We start from the raw sequence: 13,638 nt of genomic DNA, 5'->3' as shown, positions 1-13,638 counted from the left end.
TTTATGTGAACTTTAACCTCACAGAGTACTGATAGTTTGAAATGTTTGACTATTTGACAAGTTGCTGATAGTGTCAACTGTGAACCCAACAGCTATTTGATTGTTTTACTGTTGATACACAGAGTGTGAAATCTCAGTCCACTGGTTACTCGCTCTGTTATACACTACAGTATGTCTCCACAAAGTAGTAGTATTGTCAGATATTAGTTCACTAGTTGAGCTCTGAGTTCACTGGTTACTGAAAATGTGAACTCTTAAGTCTACCAGTGACTGTAGTATGAAGCCTGAGTCCATTTGGCTACTGATAGGGCTAACTTTGAATCTTCTGGTTACTGACAGTACCAACCTGAGTTTACTGGTTACTGATAGTATGAAGCTAACTTCACTGGTTACTGATAGTGAACTCTGAGTCTGCTGGTTACTGATAGGGCAAACTCTGAGTTTACTGGTTACTGATAGTATGAACCTAAGTTCACTAATTACTGATACAGTGATCTCTGAGTCCGCTGGCTACTGATAGGGCAAACTTTGAGTCTTCTGGTTACTGACAGAACTAACCTGAGTTTACTGGTTACTGACAGTATGAACCTAAGTTCACTGGTTACTGATACAGTGAACTCTGAGTCTGCTGGTTACTGTCAGTATGAACCTAAGTTCACTTATTACTGATAGCGTGAACTCTGAGTTCACTGGTTACTGATAGCGTGAACTCTGAGTTCCCTGGTTAATGGTAACCTTTACCTCTATTTCATGATCTCTAGTGATCTTCTGCTTCTCCTCTTCCTTCAGAAGTCCAAGCTGAACAACCTCTTGTTTTCGGAGTGAGTCGCTTTCCAGAATGTCTTGTCTCAGTTGTGAAATAGTCTCTTGAAGTTCAGAAATTCTCTGTAAAAGCAAAAACACATCACCATGGCAACAAACTAATGTAAAATCATTTATATACTGCAAATCACATGAAAATGCGACAAAATATTGATTAAATGGAAACCAAATTCACAAAAAGAGTACCAGAAGTAGTGTTGGTGAATATGGTTGTGTAGATCGTGTGACTGTGCCGTTGCCATGGAAACAATAATTAGAGAAAACTGATATGTCTTACAATGTTATCCGAGCTTCTCAATTCATGGAGACTGCCCTCAGTTTCCAACAGTCTCCTCTCATATTTCTCTTTGAATACTTTAATCTCCTCTTGATGTGCATTCTTTAACGATTCTTGCTCTGCTTGTAAATGCTTTGTCAACGATGCCTTTTCTTGCTCGTGAGATCCATGAAGAACACTTAACTGCAGTGAAAGACAAAAGTGGGGAAGAGTAATGAACTTAGCAGATAGTAGTTACAATGATAGAAGCAGCAAGTTGTAATGGGTGCATCGTTAAAGATCATTAACCCACAAAATGTAGCTCTTAGCTTTGTTACTTAAAGGAATAACAAAGGCAGGAAGCAAAGAAAATATATATTATTCAGTAACCTCAAAACTCTCTAGTACTTGATTTTTAAGTTAACCGCTTCCTGTTTCACTGACTACGCTAGCTTTGAAACTTGGCTCTTAAGGCCTCACCACAATACACAGTAGCTCTACAATGTTTCCATGTCTGACATAACTAAGCCAGTGATTTCTTTTAATATAAAAATCAAATCTTGCTATCATCTGTTGAATCTGGTTGGCTTAATTACTAACTAATCTCCTCTTTTTGAGTCTGTCAAAGACCTTTAGCAATACCTCTAAAATACCTTTCAAAAACTTCATGTGATTTAAATTATTGTGATTGAAACGACCAACCCTGAGTAGAAGAGAGTCACTGAGCGACCTGTGTTAAGGACGTTAGATCAGCTGTGAGATCTCTCACTGCACGGGCAAGTTCCAACGGAGGGTGTCAATAAATACGTACACTAAATCAAACACCATTTAACAGTCAAAGAAAATAACCTGTTTTTCAAATTTCCTCCTATCCTGTTGTCTCTGTTTTGTGAATTCCTCCGCCTGTTTCTCTCGAAACTCTTTGGACCTGGCTAAATCTGCCTCGACCTTGACCATCTAAAAGAAAAACAATTATTTACAATATTTAATCGTCTTTTATTTTGGGTAGTATTTATCTTTTGTATTTTATTTGCATTCTTACTGTTTTGATTTTGTAGGTTTTGGTTTTATCCTTCTCTTTTGTTGCTTGGTTTTGTTTTGTCTTACTTGACTTTGTACAGCACCTTTGATTACTCCTTTGTATAATTGGCATTTTCTACATCTTTTGAATAATAATAATGATGATCATAATAATAATAATTTAATTCAGTACCTGTTGTTTCATCTCGTCAAACATCTTCCCAGAATTCCTTTCAACCTGCGATTTGAACTCTCCCAATGTTCTCTCTGCCTGTTGGGTCTGAAGTTTTTGAAATTCCTTCAGCTTGGCTACTTCCTCGTCTTTAGCTCTGATGACAGAAATATCATGGAACAGGGAAAAACAGCGTTTAGAAATGATGAGCAAAGATCATAAAGCTTCATTTTTCATTGATTTACTCGATCATTTCGTTGATAGGAATACAGTTATTGAAAGAAAAATGAACGCTCCTTCTGACAAATAACATGATACAATTGAGGAATTGAAGAGCAGAATAAATTGATCTACTTTGAATGCTGGCGTATTTCTGTGATAGAGTTTAGTTTAACTGACATAAATCCACATTATTATCATGGTGCGTGATAAAATCAATTGACATAATGAAGATAAATTATTTGTCAGTGGTGGAACGAGGAAACTTTTAATTGCTGTTGCTGAGGGGAAAAAGCAATTTTCAAACTTCTGGAGAAAACTTAATGAAAAAAAAAAAAAATTGTAGCATTATAAGTTTGTGCAATTCCAAAGTCTTTTTCTTACATTTTGTCATTGCTTCTTACTTTCAACTTTTCAATTCCCTGTTTAGAGTTGCACCAACACATTCATTGGTGTTTAACAGATAAATTTAATCTATCAATGTTGGTTATTAATTGTAGATTTCATAGAATGTTGTTGCATGAACAAAAAAGCAAGTGCAACTTTCAACTTCTACATTACCTTGGCAAAGATGGAGTAGTTCCATTTGAAAGTATTCAGGGTTTTTTGTCAATGTTTTGTATCGCTAAAGTACATGGACTACAACAAAATCACTTTATAACAACGAAGCAAAAAATAAAAAGTCCAGTAACTACGAAATATCTCACAAGATGATTTGCTCCAGCTGATGCTGTTTCTTCTTCCATTCTTGCCTCTCATGGTCCAGCTCTGCCTCCAGACTTCGGACTTTCTTCTCGTGGAGGTTGTCCAAATGAATCTTATCTTGTTTCAACTCAGCCTCTGTCTCCTTTATTTAGTAAAGAAAGAAAAGGAAAAAACTTTGGATAAAGTATCTCAGAAAGTCTCTTTACACCCACTCAAAGTAGCAGAAAGACTGCAGCATTGAAGAACACCTCCCCCTCTACCTATCTCCAAGCACACTACTTGCATTTTTTTTAAAGTTTTATCTATAAGGTTTCTGGTCCTGTAGGAATCCTGGCCCTATAATAAACTCTCTGTATATATAATGGCTCACTCTTTTCCCCCGTTTAATGAAATCCTGGTAATAATACCACCTCTCAGAGTGCCACAATACTGTTTTCTGACGACATCGACAACTTAAATAAGCTCTTATTCTGAAGGATAAAGACACCACAAATGTCAATCCTTTCTTCAATTCTGACAGAAACAAATATATATCACCATGAATTTAAATAATGGTGATCCACCTTTTCAGGTGCTGACAGACATGGACAACTTAACAGATATCTCATTCTAAAGAATAAAGATAGTACAACATATTTCACTCTTTAGTTCAATTCCGGTAGAACCAATTATTTCATCATGAAGGTTAATAAAGATTGGAGACATTCAACATATATAGTAGAAGGCTTCAACTATTCTTTTTTTTTTTCATAAAAGAAGACATTCATCGACTATTTTGTGAAAAATTAGACTTCAATACTTATTCTGTGCCTCTTTGAGACGAGTCAAAGTTGCACTGCAAAATTTGTCTTTGAACGGCAGTAGTTGGAGATATACTTTGTTGTATTAACATGGACTTTCTATGTCTGTGCCCTCAAGCCAGTTACTTACCCGGACATGCCTCTGTCTACTCAACTCACTCTCTTGAAGTGCTTTCCTCAATTCTTGAACTTGCTGTTCCGAGGCCAGGAGTTTTTCTGCATCCTTGGGAGGAAATAAAGCAATTTACTTAAAGTATCTATCTCACTTAAGCAGAGTGAACTTCATCTGTCCATTTCTACTTGCTAAAATCACATTTTTCAAGATAAAGGAATTGTATTTCTATTAATACCTCCACCAGTTTCTTAACTCTGCAAACTTTGCATGATCTCAGACTTTCTAATCCCCTGAAAGTGTAAACCTGGAATTCTCCCCCCCCCCAAACTGAATGGAGATTGACGGCCGGAAACAAGGAAATTTTGACAAAAGGTCTAAATCACATCAAACTAGTCGTTTTAATATTCTAACAACAAAAAATGTCCATAACTCCATGTAAAGCTGCTTCACTTTGTTATACAGATTTAAGATTTTTGCATGTGAGATTTAGAGATGCCTCTGTGAAACAATACATAAGACAAAGAGCCTGGAAGGTAAAACTGTGGGTTTCACAGTAAGATCATGAGAGTTGCCAATATTTTGACTATGTAATATTCTACTAATAATATAATAAACAACCACCCCCCCTCACTTACTTACTAGACATCTCTGTGGTTACAACCATTGAACTTCATTCCTGATGAGCCAGATAAAAAACCATTCAATATAATATATAAAAGTTCTTACCAAACCTTTGGAATACTTAAAAAATTTACAATTTCATCAATATTTCTTAGTTAGCTCATAGACCATCAAAGCAAACTGACTTCTTTAATTTCATTCAGAGTAGAAATTGTCAACTTATAGGCTTAATTATTTCAAATTTATAATACGACATTTGTAGGTACCTGTACACATAAAAAATAAAAAAAATCAGGTTTAAATTTGTATAACATTTCTTTACCTTTTTGATTACTGTGGAATGTTCATTCTTTGTAAACTCTATCATAGCTTCACATCTGGCCTTTATGGACTTCACTTCCCGATCATTGTCTGCTTTCAGCTGGTCCAAAGTCTTCTCAACAGTGGCAAACCTGTTTATGAAGTTTTATGACCATGAAATAAAGTTTTACAAAAATCTTTCGCTGGAATACCACAAACCAATCACAGCCTCACCTGTTTCCCTCCACCCCCACTGCTCATTATTATTGTTTACTGCATTGTTATTATCTAATTCTATTCATTGTTTGATCTTGCAACCTGTTTCCTCTTGTTAAGTTCTTGTCTGCCTCTCAAGAAGATTCCCATAAGATCGAAACATCAGGCCCTCCTTTTTCTTAATTTAAGTCGTTTACTTAATGCATTTGTTCTCCATTACTCCTTACCACCATTACAAAGGAGGTAATGGCAATACAGGCTTCAGCCCTAATTCTTTTATGCAAAGTAGACTAGGCTAGGCATTTCTGCATTAATAGTGTTATAGGATTAGGCTAAGAGTTGCAGCCTTTCTGAAGCATCAGTTTATATTCGTCATTTCTTGCTGGAATCAAGTAATTAGTTTCCATTCGGCCATATCTGAATGAAATGAAGCTCTAAACAGAACCATCTGCTCTGAGATGCTGCATATGTTGAATACTGTGGTTGTTCTGTCTATGACACAGAGACCTGCAGAACATTATCACTGGCTGATGACATTTTGAGGCAAAATAAATTTACGACAGGTACCCCCCAGTATTTCAATATACGTATTATGTATTAACAAGATTAATTTCTTCCATAAATGAGTACCATTGGCCAGTTGAGAGTTCTATATCCATGGTATTGCATCTTGCAATGCTTCTAGTTTCACATTCGTAAAGAAGAAAACATTATATACTAGTTTCTTTGGACGTACTTAGTTCTGTGTTGTTACACTGGGCAATTTACCCTATGCTAAAGTACTGATCACCCACCTATATTTGGGGTTAAAATAGATACTTCAATAAATAGCATTCACAAACTTGTTAATAATGTTCACAGATTTGGCCAGTTTACGTTTAACAGATATGGTAAGTCGAAGGTAAAAAGTCGTGTACAATGCCAAAGCACCCTCATATTACTTTACAACACTTAACCGCTGGTCATCGGTAACTTATCACACCCACACACCCAGTGTGCAAAATTCAAATGGTGGCTCTCGGCAGTACAGCTCGCCACACCTCCCATGTCCCCTGGGGGAATTCCAAACGGGTACAGCCACAAACTGGTGCACACAATTATGATATTTACAAGTTACCTCACAGGTCCCCATTTATACACCTGGGTGGAGAGAGGCAACAGAGCTTAGTGCCCAGCCTAAGGACACATGTAATGATCTGTCCAGGACTCAAACCTACAATCCTTAGATGGTATTGTCCATTGACTTAACCATAACACTCTCATAGTGGACTGGTATTCTTAGGTGCAGGAAGTGGTAGCTGCTGCCCATCCCTCCTCTCACCCCTCTCTCCTCACTCTTCCCCTCCCTCATCCAGAGATGCTTCTTTCTATCAGAGAAGCAGTCCAGCCTATAAACACAAGTTTACTTCAATGAGTAACACAGAGTTTTCTCACTTAGAAGAGGATTATGCTCTCATTGGTATCAACCAGTTTAAGTTGGTATAATATTTTAGCTATTAAAATTTTCATTGATGACCTTGACCGTCTGACACTGAGAATGAAAAGGCAATATTTCTGTTTTCCAGTTTAAATTGAGATGCGACACCAAGGAATAATGTTACTTTCACCCGTACATGCCTGGTGAGAGATTCTTACTTTTCGCTCATATTTTGAAGCTCAGCTCTGAGGGCTACATTCAGCCTCTCCAAGTCATCTTTATCTTGCTGAAGGTGACCTTGAAATGTGTCTTGCTTCTCAGAATCTGCTGTAAGCTGGTGAATCCTAGATTCTAATTCTTTGATCACAGTAGCCTGAGAAAACGTAAAAAAATGCAAAAGTAGCCAAGCATTGTCAGACACTGTTGAGCAAGAAGCAAATTAACTGCTTATATGTAAACTAACTCTGTATGGGAATGACATTGACCTCTTGTGACCTGAAATAACCTTTGACATTGCAAGAGAGAGACATATACAAAGGAAGTGTGATCAACTGGTCATGACTGGAGTTGCCAAATTTCAAAAGTCAAATGACACGATCAAGTCCTTCAAGTTTGTCCTCATTAAAATAGTACATTAATTCACAGCAAAGTCTTGACTCACATCATCCATATTACGGGCGATGGTCCGATTTTGATGTTAGGTGACTTGTAACACCTCCGGTAAAAGGTATCGAAACACAGTGTTAGCATTGTCTGGATATTAAGGTAATACCCATGTAATGATAAACAATTTACAAAAGTTATATATGGGTAAGAGAGATGTAAACAGCCAAATAAGCAAGCACCAAATGTCTTGAAACAGACTTTGATGAGCAATGATGAGAAAAAAGTACCTTAGAACTGTGATGAAATGTGGGTGAAAATTTGCACAACTTTAGCGTCCCTGCAGCATAATCTCTGCGAATTACTGCTCAGTAGACAACACTAAATACACAACAAAACCTGAATTGACCAGACGAGTCAAAACCGAAGGTTGTCAGGATGTGAGCAAATTAAGGATAACGGTTCCCATCTTGGATATGGAATGGACAGCACAATGTGCCTTATTTGAGAAAAATTCTTCCCATTTCTTCATTTCATGTAATGTTATGTTACAACTGTGAGCGAGTAGCTTAATATAAGAAAACTTTCAGAATTCAAAATTACACACGCACAGTATCCGACAGTACAGTAATGAATGGTTGGATATTTAAACTCAGATAATTCAGGATCCATATAACAGATGTCTGGATCACCTAGGTAGGGGGGCTAAATTAATTTCCTTCGAGGGCCAGAGAAAAACTTTGGTTGGGGAGCAAAGGACCAAAGACTGTGAACCTAAATATCTCTCTATACCTGAATTGAGTAATGGGCACGGTAGGCGGGTTAGGGTTCTTAAACCTAAGGCCTTGAGAGCCCAAACAATATATTAGTGCCAAATTGTGGGCTAATATTTTTGCCGCGGGATATAATGACGGAAATCTTTTGCGAGCCCGATCTGACCCACAATACGCCACATCGAGAACACGTAACCTTGGTTTTGTTGCACATTGTATTGCACTAACCGGATAACATCACAGTATGACTTACATGTTTATCGACTTGTTCGTTATATTCCATCTCCATCTTCTGTAGCCTTATATTTGTATCCTCTAATATATCCTGAATCCCCTTCGTGTGCTCCTTCTGCATTTCAAATTTCTCCTGTTCGATGTCGGCCAAAGCGCCTTGCAGCTGAAATATGGAGTCAAAGAGATGTTCCTTACAGCTTTCAGATTCCAATCACTGATGTGAAATCCTTTCATTCCTATTATCATGTTTCTAACCATAGTGGATTTCATGACTTACAGTTCCCTAGCATTGGCCAAGCAACATTTTAGCAAGCTGAAAATTTGCAAAATGGTATCAAAAAAGTCCGTCCAAGTTGCTCTGACCTGACAAATTATTCCAATCCATTGAAGTTGGATATATACTGGGCTTCTATAGAGTGAATAAATGAGGTTCAATGTGGTGACTGTGGCATTGAAAATACTTCATAAGATTGCGAGTGGTTTGATCTCAACTTGGAGTTAACAAGCATAATTGAGTGGGAAAATACTGCTAAGAATTAAACGCATTGATAATAACCGACTTGTATTCCATACAAATTATTCTGCCTTATCTATATAGTTTTATCCAATCATGTACTCCAGTGTTCGGAGAAGCAACATGCAGAAAGCACTGTGGACTCAACAAATTTTATAATCAAATTATCTTGCATCATTTTTATCATGGCAAAAGAAGCATATTTGCAGCAATCATATATAAATATCACAGTGTATATACCAAATATTAGAATTTTCAGCTGCAAGCTAGAAGTTAGTCTGTGTCTAGACTAAACACCACATGAATAGCGCATATAATAACACATTATCAGTGAATTAACGACAGAAAAACTGACTGGGAAATTTCAAGCAAAGCTTGAGAAGAGCACAGAAATTTTGGCGAGAAAGGGATTCAGTGAACTCTATTTTACAACTGAACTATTCAGCTCTTAGTTGCTTGAAAACTTGATTTGCATTTCTTACTTGGGGTTGGGGGGTGTTGGGGGGTGGGGAACTAGTCACAGTACATTGCATATTGTACAACCACGGATTACACCCTTATTCATTTGTTATAGTAAACCCCAGAAAGAGGCAGGGAAGTGATTTCGAGAGAAATGCACAAGAGAAACTGATCATGAATTATACAAAAATATTCAATTCAGTAAATTGGTTTGAAACTGCAGCTTAATGCACTTAACATTATGGAACTATTAACATTAGTGCTGGTATTCTTGGTGAACACAGCCAACCCAAGCTTGTTACTATGGCAATAGTGAATTTTTGCAGACTGTTAAACTTAAAGATAATGGATGCCTTGTGGAGCCAATGCAAACTGTTAGTCTTGCAAATTTAGACCTTCCCTGATCGGAAAAACATAAAAACCATGTATTCTTTGCTCCTTTATACTTATGAATAATTTTCCCAGACCATAATTCAATCCTACCATTTTCTCAAAGTGGTTCTGGCTCGTTTGGTTTGTTTGTTCCAGCATTTTTCGAAGTTCTCTGATCTGTTTGTCCTTGGTCTCTTTCACCGATGCGACGTCTCTGGTTGTGCTGTGGACTGAAGATAACAAACACGAGTAAGAGTTTAAGTTGCTTAAAATTTGTAGGTCTAATTGCAAACCATGCCACCAAACACACGCTTATAGAAAGAAGTATGACAAAGGTCACAATGAAAAATGGCCACTACTTGTGGACTTTAAAATGACAAGTCAAAGTCAAAGAAATTTGCTACAATCTGAAACCACTTGTTACAAAACAAACCAAAAATTATCAGAAGGGTAGGAAAAGGATGATATTTCTGATGACAAAGTAGGTAAAATATAGGAAGGAGAGGAGATAATTGAGAGGAATATAAGGAAAGGGAGGACTGTTGGACAGCCTGTCAAAGAGTTCGTCTCTGAAAAATGGGAAACAACAATCACATGTGTCATGTTTTTGGTATAATTTTGTATACATTTTCAGAGCTGAACTACTCTCTTAGGAGTAACAATGGTACTTGAATTAAATTGTGATTAATAAGAGGTATCATCCATGAAAATGGTCTTATGAATGAAATGAAAGATGAAAATTGAAGGTAAGACTGTTGTGATATGTATGTAATTTATGCACTCATGGTAGGCTGTAACTGACAAAGTCTATACGTTTGTTTACAAGTGACGAAAACTTCAGGCTGTGATAGCAAAAAATCTGCAAGGCCATGATACAGAAAATTGATGATGCCATGAAAGGCCAACTTGTCAGCTATCCGATGATGGGTAGCTATTAGCTAGTGAGAACTTCTATCTAGTCTTAGAGACCACATTACTTTTGTGATTCAGTTTGTAAGTCAATGGGGCTTTTAATGGGCGTATGCTACCTGTATGAATCACTGATTTGTTCTCCTATTCCAGATGCAGTGGTGCATGCTGGGTTTTGTTTACAATCAACTAATGAATATGTATCTCGATATAACAACTGCCACTGACATAACAATTTCATATGCAGTTGTATAAATCTGTACTGTCAGATTTCTTTCAATGTATTAAGAAAATGTTTAAAATGGAAAGAAAAAACAACAACATGTAAACCACATATTTTAAAACATTAACAGATATTTCTAATAAAGTACCTTTCCTTTCAAGTTTTTTGTTTGTTTCTTCTAAATCTTTGGTTTTACTCCGGTATTGATGCTTCATCTCTTCTATCTCTGCATTCTTACGATCCAAAATCTGGAAAAAACATAAAAAAAACAGAACAATGAATTCAGTCAGCTATCATGATCGATAGTAAACAGAGAGAAGAGGGAAACAAACAAAAACACTTTGTTTTTATCATAAGACAATGATTTGTCATTTAGCAGATGGAAGAGATTCGTAATGTCTGACTTTGAAGGGATTCTCCAGTATTTTTAGCTTGTAGAGTAGAATATAGTCTATGCATCGTAGTGAACGTCCTTCTCATATTGAGGCCTGGATAGCGGTTTCAAGATAGCTTAATTTTGAAGTGAATTATATTTTACACCAAAATCGAGCTTCAAGCAGATAGGTGTGATGTCATAGGTGTTAAGTAACTGACATTTTTTGTTTTTCTTCAAAACTTTTGAATCGCCTGACTAGCAAAGCTGGTATAAATACATCACATTCATTGACACAATTTAAACTTTACAACCTCTTTAAGTAAAGTTGAAACCTACCCAAGCATTGATCAAAAGAATAGAGTATACAAATAAAAAATAGTTTTTGTATGTTTGTGAAATCTCTGTTACAAAATGTTACAATTTTATTTAGTAATGCATAGCAAGTTTGCTACACAAATATGTACACTTTTATGCACAGCACAATTCATAAACCTTCAAACTGCTGCACAAAATGTGAGTATTAATTTAATCCCTGGATCAAATAGCCACACCTTCTGAATGGCCTCATCATGGCGTTGTTGGATTATCAGTTTCTCCTCGTGGAATCGAGTCTCCAGAAGTTTGGTCCTCAATTCGACCTCTCTCTCAACCTGGGCAGCTTCTTCAGAGAATTTAGATGACCCTGTAAATAAATGAGTGCAAAACAGAAGATATTCTTTCTTTCTGTATTGAATCAAGTTACTGTACCCTCGGTCCAACCGCGATCGAATTGCGACTGAGACTTGCTTATATTATACATTATTATTATTATAAACTTAGCTCACCTGTGAATTTATGACATGAAATGATCAGATAGCTAGGCATGTAGGGAGGGGAAAAGTTAATTTACTTCTAAGTTGTGTCAAGAATGTGCTATCAAGGTTGCCAGGTGACAGGAATAAAATGTTCCTTTTTTAAAGAAAAACTCCAAGCTTCTAAAAAAGAGACACCCCCCTTCATCATAATGAAAGTCAAACTACTTTGTCTTAGGCTGCTACTTCTGGCACCAGTGTAACATAATCATATAAATATTACTTTTTAACGTCGCATTAAATTGACCGACTGAATTATGAACCACCATCGTTACATATCATACGCTTATATTTAGCAGTCAGTGGTATCGACTCCAAATGTATACAACATTTTGCTGAGAAGTTGAGGTAGTTCACAGCAGCACATGCTCCAATCACCCCCCTTTAACTGGAGCACAACAAGTTTGAACAATAGCAATGGATTCTTTTCTTGTTGACTGAACTTGTCTGCATTTTTCTCTCTTTCTCTACACTTTGTAGTCTCTTTTACAATCAAAACCAAACATTGTTTGCTTGACACAGAACAACAGCACTTTATCATCATTGAGTGATGAATAGCGTCAGGGTTGCTCAATGGGCTTTGTCCGTGGAAATAAACAATGCTTAATGAATTGGAAAAGCCTTAATGTCGCGCTTTAACTGTTCGAAAGAGTCCAACGATCTCAAATGAACATGAAGGTTGTTCCACAAAGGACCAACTGGGTGTTGAAAGCTACAGTCACCTATGTCTTCATGCCAGACAATAGGACTTGCTGCTGGGAAAGGTTTATGTGAACAAAGGTGGTTGGTTTTGTCACTCTTGTATGTAATTCCTTCAGTGTTGGGGGAAATGTTTGTGAAGCTGGATGATTTAGTAACAACAATACACACATATTCCCTGCTTTGCAATGATAGTATTGTTGTACTGCATTTATCACTTGCTATATCATGGTTTAGGGAGATGCATAAGAAATTTCTCTGCTTTCCATAGTTAAAATTTTTGCAGTTCCAAGTCACAAAAATCAAACTTATCAAACCTCTGTATCCAATAGAAATTCCACTAAAAGTTTCACTGCTGTTACCTTGTTTATTCTCTAGTGTGAGTCTATGTTTCGGTTTGCTGTCTGGAATCTGTGAAATGTAGGGGGAAGAAAATAATATGAGTTATTAATCGGCCAATTTCCGTATGATTGCTAAATCTACATAGTGACATAATGAAATTCCATTTTTAACAGATTCACAGTAGCATATAGAGCAATTTTCTAAACCGATCCTATGAATTCATCAGACCAAAATGTAAGAAAAAAAGGTTGACATTCTTAACAGTCTCACCAATAAATGAGAATAACAACATATTCTTGGGTTTCTTGTGTATACACCGCAAATTAGGTTAGGCTCAGTTAGAATGAAAACTAATATAGGCCTAGGTTTAGTGTTGAGGGATCGTTTTGAATAGTTTCGAGACTTGTGAGGGGGATTTTAAATCAACATTTATAAGTCATTAAACATAAGAAAGAATAATGCCACAAAACATAAATCCATGTGGGGTGGAGAGAGATGAGGGGGGGGGGAGCAAGTGTTCAATTACATTGCGGTAGATGTACAGTAACATCGAAAGTTCAAGTAGCCCGTATATGTCGTTTTGACATGTTAATTGAGTAACAATTATTTTTGCATTCATC

General features: G+C 36.6%; 1 protein-coding gene across 2 annotated transcripts in view; it reads right to left on the bottom strand.

The window, feature by feature from the left end:
- LOC139960171 (centrosomal protein of 112 kDa-like) overlaps positions 1 to 13,638 on the bottom strand; it is a 29,192-nt gene that overhangs the window by 9,670 nt on the left and 5,884 nt on the right. For both annotated transcript variants that reach the window (XM_071958335.1, XM_071958334.1), the window contains exons 8-20: positions 13,039 to 13,087; positions 11,678 to 11,808; positions 10,899 to 10,998; positions 9,730 to 9,848; positions 8,293 to 8,436; positions 6,882 to 7,036; positions 5,053 to 5,182; positions 4,125 to 4,217; positions 3,197 to 3,336; positions 2,292 to 2,427; positions 1,928 to 2,035; positions 1,100 to 1,282; positions 742 to 885 (exon numbers count right to left, since the gene is read on the bottom strand). In XM_071958335.1, the coding sequence (XP_071814436.1) occupies positions 742 to 885; positions 1,100 to 1,282; positions 1,928 to 2,035; positions 2,292 to 2,427; positions 3,197 to 3,336; positions 4,125 to 4,217; positions 5,053 to 5,182; positions 6,882 to 7,036; positions 8,293 to 8,436; positions 9,730 to 9,848; positions 10,899 to 10,998; positions 11,678 to 11,808; positions 13,039 to 13,087 (1,632 nt within the window). The remainder of the gene's footprint in view (positions 1 to 741; positions 886 to 1,099; positions 1,283 to 1,927; positions 2,036 to 2,291; positions 2,428 to 3,196; positions 3,337 to 4,124; positions 4,218 to 5,052; positions 5,183 to 6,881; positions 7,037 to 8,292; positions 8,437 to 9,729; positions 9,849 to 10,898; positions 10,999 to 11,677; positions 11,809 to 13,038; positions 13,088 to 13,638) is intronic.

Source organism: Apostichopus japonicus, chromosome 19 (assembly GCF_037975245.1).
Source record: "Apostichopus japonicus isolate 1M-3 chromosome 19, ASM3797524v1, whole genome shotgun sequence".
In the NCBI taxonomy this organism is placed as follows: domain Eukaryota; kingdom Metazoa; phylum Echinodermata; class Holothuroidea; order Aspidochirotida; family Stichopodidae; genus Apostichopus; species Apostichopus japonicus.
The sequence above is the reverse complement of the archived record's forward strand: the minus strand, read 5'-3'. Positions and strand labels throughout refer to the sequence as shown.